The sequence below is a fragment of the Grammomys surdaster genome, unplaced genomic scaffold, assembly GCF_004785775.1.
Source record: "Grammomys surdaster isolate TR1022 unplaced genomic scaffold, NIH_TR_1.0 124976, whole genome shotgun sequence".
Classification (NCBI taxonomy): Eukaryota; Metazoa; Chordata; class Mammalia; order Rodentia; family Muridae; genus Grammomys; species Grammomys surdaster.
Window position 1 is genome coordinate 399746 of NW_021619904.1, and position 6153 is coordinate 405898.

Below are 6153 nucleotides of genomic sequence, written 5' to 3' on the forward strand. Positions count from 1 at the left end.
AAAGACTTGGAAGGTGTTTAAACTACACAGGGCGTGGAGCCCAAGTCACCTGGTTGACTGGGTAGAACAAAACTTCCTTGCCAATCCACAGGGCAGATGTTTCTGTCAAATCAATCATTCAGCAAAAGGGTGGACTATCAACATTCAATGACTTGGACAACTTGAAGGTGCAGGCTGAGTCAGGTGAATACATAGAATGTTCCTGTCTTCATGGGAAGTCAGATCTGAGTCCAGGTAGAGTATGTGACATGGGAAGTACAGAGCAGATGAGCTATGCACATTGAGAGCTGAATCTATCAACATACAAATACCAGAGGAGGTCTAATAATAACCAAACCGTCCAGACTGGCTACTTGGCTCTGGAGAAGTATGTTGGGTGGCCAAGAGTTAAAAATAATCCAGAAAATGGACAGGGGGCAAAGGAAGAGCAGGGAAGGAAATGTGGAGTGAAGTAGAGATGGAGGAAAATGCCTGTGGAGGAAGTTGTCTGTGAAGGAAGCTGACTATAGAGGAAACTGACTAGGAAGGTGGTTGACAGAGTTATCCACAGAAGACACGCCTAAACAGAGCTAAAGAGGATTCAGCCAGCAGACTAGTACGAACTACCTCATACAAGCTTCTTGTATAAACCAAATACTGTGCTTTATATTCAACACACATGGATGATATCAAATACAGCCTACCTGCCCCAAAGCCAGCTTCAGCCACCCATGTCCAGTTTTGCTGGGTAAAAGAGCCCTCTTGTGGCTGGGGAGATGGCTCAGTGATTATTAGCACTTTCTATTCTTGCAGAGGATCTATCTGGTTTTGGTTTTCAGCACTCACATGGTGTCTCAAAGCCATCTGAAGCTCCAGTTTCATGGGATCTGCCACTCTCTTTTGACATCCTTTGGCACCAGATGCACATGTGGTACACTTACATGCATGGAGTCAAACACTGGTACACTATGTATGGTCAATAAAATAGATAAACCTAAAAATATTGTTAAAAGACCCAAATTAATAGTGGAAAGTAGAAAACGATTTATTCATTGTGTTCAAATTGGAAAGAGGAACAAAGCCATGCAAGACACCCTGCTTCAAGACTATCTGCCTTAAGTAATATTGAAGTTTAAATATCTGCCATCTAAGCAAGTCTGGTCAAAGTGGGTCCCTCATTGTCTGGGCTGTAATCTCTGGCTCTTAAGTGTTAAGTTTTTAGAACTGCGTGAAATATCTTTTTGGAGAGACAAGTCATACCTCTGGCCAGGGCCTTTTCTTTTTCTCAGCATGAGATTCTTGGAGAAATTTCCATGTCTTTGAGGTAAATTTTTTAATATTCTGGTAGTCAGATTGAAAGACACAAATAAACCTTTACAATATTTTGTTTGTTTCTGCTAGGCTTGTCACCTGAGGACTTGTGGCCTTGCTAACAGCACAGATGTAACAATGAGGAGACCAAGATGCTGTCTTGAAAAGAGGAAACTGAACACAGTTTTATCTGCATAAGAAGCAGTAAACAAACCACCATGTGAACCTGTAGTTCTTTGGCTATTCATCCAAAGGCGGCAACTGCCCTCTACTGTTCAGACAAGGAATAACAGCCTCTGACAATAGGAAAAGAGGGAATAGGATAATTCTGTTCTGCCCAGTGCCCTGTAGTCTTGGGATTCCAATTTCAAAAGTCAGGGAGTCAAACTAGCGTGGAGAGAGACAGAGACAGAGAGACAGAGACAGAGAGGGAGGAAGGAAGGGAGGGAAGAAGGGAGGGAGAGAGGGAGGGTGGAAGGGAGGGAGGGAGGGAGGGAGGGAGGGGAGGGGAGGAGAAGGGAATGGAGCAGGAGGAGAGTGGACAGGAGGGGAGGAAGAACAAATCAACAGACTTAAAACCATAGCCCTACTATTTTAACCCTTGGGTTGATTTTCTGGAAAGTGCTTTGGGCCTTCAGAAAGAAACTGCCAGCGTTTTGTTTTGTTTTGTTTTATTCTTCTCTCATATATTACACCCCACCACAGTTTTCCCTCCCTCCTTTCCTTACAGTCTCTGTGACACACACCTTCTTTCTCTCTTTCTCTCTCTTTCTTTCTTTCTTTCTTTCTTTCTTTCTTTCTTTCTTCCTTCCTTCCTTCCTTCCTTCCTTCCTTCCTTCCTTCCTCCCCCCCTTTCTTTCCCAGATCTACTCCTGCATTTCCCTTTGCTTTGTACACCGATATGATTATGTGTGTTACATGCCATGGAATTTTATATGATCCTAATATGGTCCAGAATTTTTTCTGTGTGATTATTCTCACTTGATCATAGGATGATTACACATTTAGACACAAACATCCCATGGTGATGATGCCTCGGTCTCATCCTTCATGTTGTGTATAATACTGAAATGTGTCAGGAATAACTGATACCCAGTGGAGTGTAGAAGGTGTGCAAAGCATATGTGTGTGTGTGTTTCTGGGTACTGAATATACAGTTTTAGCCATGCTAGTTACATGCTGTATCACTAAACTATACCCCCAAAATAGTTTTCACTTAATTTTTTTGAAGCTGGCCTGAATGAATTGATAATCCCATTTGGATTTATAATCCTTTATAATCCTTCTGCCTCAGCCTCCCAAAGTGTAAAGAATTTGATTGATTTTGCTCAACCCGCGAAGTCTTTTTCCTTTATACCTCTGAAAGCTAGTGTTCTGGACAGTGTCCTATCTCAAGTTCTGCCAACGATGACTGTTTCTAGAAACACTAATGACATTTTCCATCATGGCAACAAGCCATAATTTAAAATCACCTCACAGCATGGTCCTATGCACTCCCCATGTAAACTTTTTTCCTATCCCCTCTCTCTTCCTCACATTTATATTTATTATCCTTGTATTTTTAATTATCTACATAACACTTAAGAGAAAAATGCATTAAATGAAAAGGATTAAGGAAAAGTGAAAACAGGTTTCAGAAGACAGTTTAGTGCAGATAAGACAAAGATATTCATAAAGTTGAGTATAAGTTAGTAGAACATAAAATTTTAGAACAAGGGAGTGTTGGAAAGTATCTAGTTCATGTTCCAGATACCTGGTGGGGCACTACCAGTCACCAAGAACTCGAATTTCTGATTTACTGAACCCAAATATATGGCTTGTGTCTCTGGTTTACCCTACTGACCCTTTTTTCATGTTTCCCCAATGATCAGAGGGTCTGCGTTCATGAAACTGACTACAGAAGGCACGGGGAGATTTCAGAGGGGCTTCGGTGTTCCCTTGGATGTGTCTAACAGTAGACATGTAGTCCCTATGAGGTGTACATGGGCTCCAAATTTAAAAAATTCTCAGAGATACTTGGAAAGCAAAAGACAAAAATTGATTGCCAAGGATTTGTAAATTGGGCAGCTGGCCATCTGACAGAGAGAATGACATCACATGTGTATTAGAGATACACGCACACACACACACACACACACACACACACACACACACACACACACATCCCACATAGTCAATCACAAAATCAGGAATCTTTTAGCCATAGACCTACTGACCAGTTTTTGCTGTGCAAGTTTCTGCTTCATACTGAGAAAGTAATGACAGTTCAGTCAGCCACTGATACATAAACACAGCCAGATATGGAGTTGAAAGGTTTTTAATGGGGGAAAGAATATCATCGAATACACACTTGTCTCACTCTCCACCCCCCTTTCAGATGAATCCTGAGCCATGGAAAGAATAGCCATTCTATGAGAATTTGGGCAATGCTAAGAGGCTCAGGAATCCTTGAGGATGAGGATGAGAGACAACATTTTCGCAGGGAGGGATTAAAACTGAAGGTCACAGCATGTGTAGCACAAGGCAATGGAACTCATAAGCAGGTTGGAAAGCAGCCTCAGCATCTGGTGATCAGGTCTTCAGGCATAGCTGTGTGACAATGTTACTTCTGCTTTGTCTTCTGCTGGTATGGTGATGGAGTAACAGTTGGGGGGCAGGGCTCAGGAACAACAGGGTGGCAGGGCTCAGGAGCCTTGGGGTGGCAGGGCTCAGGTGCCTTAGGCTGGCAGGGCTCTGGCACCTTAGGCTGGCAGGGCTCTGGCACCTTAGGCTGGCAGGGCTCAGGCACCTTGGGTTGGCAGGGCTCAGGCACCTTGGGTTGGCAGGGCTCTGGCACCTTGGGCTGGCAGGGCTCAGGCACCTTAGGCTGGCAGGGCTCAGGCACCTTGGGCTGGCAGGGCTCTGGCACCTTGGGCTGACAGGGCTCAGGAACAGGCTGGCAGGGCTCCTTGGTTTTGGGAGCACAGGGTTCCTGGGGTGGTGGCTGGCAAGGTTGTTTCACCTGCTGCTGGTGCAGCTGAGGGGGTACAGTGCAGGGCTGCTTCTGCTGGTGGGAACTCATGATTAGATAACACTTGGTCCTGGAAAGAGAAAAGAAAATTTATTGATTCGCTGAAAGAGAAGGCAATCTCAACCTCAAGTCAATTTAATTTCAGGCCCCTTTAGAGAAAAGAGCCTCTCTCCATGCTGACTTCTACATTTGAAAATAATACATGGTGTGATAATTTCTGGACTTTTTAAAGATTATGAGCCAGAGTGGTTTGCTCTGGTTCATCTCAGTGGGTTCTTTTCTCACTTGTTTTCTCCCTGGTCATGTTATCTACTCAGTTGAAGAAACTCCAAGGCATAAATGAAAAGAGCAAAGAATGACATATGCATATAAAACTCTCCTGCTAAATCCTACACTAACCAAAATATTAATAATACTTTTTAAAAAGCAATAAAGTATCTCAAAATAACTGGCTTCTGACAGGCTTGTGAACCTACCCACCAGGATGTCTGGAAAGTGGTGTCACCTGAAGCAGCTGCATACCAACCTCCTTGTCAAAAAAATCTTAGTATGACTTACAGAATGGCTGCTTGTTAGTCCATGGCCATGTGCTTTTGCCTTTTTAGTTTATGCTCTCGTGATTTCCTACAGATTTCCTCCACTTCCATCTCTGCTTATCAAATGATCTTCCATCATAGTTCATGATATGTGTTACCACTAAGGCGCTGTCCTTGAGCCATGCCTCTCTCTCACAGTCCCTCCTCACCATTACTTTCTTATGCATGGCATTTCAATTACACATGTCACCTTCTCTGCCAGACTACATGTATGGTATGTTTCATATTGGCCTAAAAATTACTTTAGCAGATCCTTTTAATGAATTAAATGTCTATGTTGATGTCCCTACCAGTAAGAACTGCAATTACTCTGAAAGCTATCTGGACCTAAACCTTAGTCTGAATCCAGCTGTGAACTTTGGTGAACATTTGAGTGGATCCTTCCTTCCCCTGCCCTGATCTCTGATTCCATGGCTGACTACTAAAGTGACCAACTGAACCATCTCTCAAGTTCCCAGACTCAAACTGTGCTATTATTTAAGCAAATAATGCTACTGGTCTCTAACTGTCAGAAACACCCCACATCAACTCAGTCATAGACATTGGCTTTGTACAGTTTTCCATATTGAAAAATAAGCAAGAATTTCAAATCATTTGCAAGCAGAGACTTACCTAATACTCAGAGAAGAGTAGGCTCTCTATTAGCGTGGATTCTGTATGAAGGTAATGGGCAGCTGGCTTTTTATAAGAAGAACACCTCCAGGAAACAGACTTGCCCCAGATGCTCTGTTTTCCTTTCTTACCAGTCACCTATGACTCACCCTCCTCCCCTAGTTCACCCTCTGACTCAGCTTTTGTGATGGAAACCACCCAGCTGATATAATGACACTGACAGTTTGACGATGATGTCACCTGGGTTCCCTGTCACCCTCCTCCTCAGGCCCAGGTGTCATGCTTGTGTTGTGAGAGGGTTAATGAGCTGGCCTGGAGGAGGGTTGAAGTGGTCCTGACACCTGCTGTCTTCCTTAAGTTGACTGATCCTGGTATTCTGTATGGCAGAATACTGTGTGCATTTAAACAAGTAAAGCAAAAAGAAAAGGGGAAATGGGGTGGGTGCTTGCTATCTCTTAGTGACGGTGTGTGCTGGAAATACAGAAGTAATGGATTATAGACTCTGTTGTGTGGATGATTCATAACTTTACACACATTTCTTAAATTTTTCTCCCAATTCCATGGAACTATACACACTAAAAGTTATGTGCATACCTCCCCCAGCCCCACCCCTTTCTAGCTGGTCCCTAACCTGGGAAAACCTGC

General features: G+C 43.4%; 1 protein-coding gene across 1 annotated transcript; it reads right to left on the reverse strand.

Annotated features, from left to right (window-relative positions):
- Positions 1-3591: 3591 nt before the first annotated feature.
- LOC114636854 (cornifin-A) lies at positions 3592-5555 on the reverse strand. The gene is made up of 2 exons (XM_028784954.1): positions 5509-5555; positions 3592-4370 (listed from the first exon to the last, which is right to left on the reverse strand). Exon 2 carries the CDS (start codon positions 4349-4351, stop codon positions 3893-3895), a length of 459 nt encoding a protein of 152 aa, XP_028640787.1. The 5' UTR covers positions 4352-4370; positions 5509-5555; the 3' UTR covers positions 3592-3892.
- Positions 5556-6153: the final 598 nt, after the last annotated feature.

What these genes read in the sequence shown, in the direction of transcription:
- LOC114636854 (XM_028784954.1), bottom strand. Translation starts at nt 4,351, where the DNA reads ATGAGTTCCCACCAGCAGAAGCAGCCCTGCACTGTACCCCCTCAGCTG.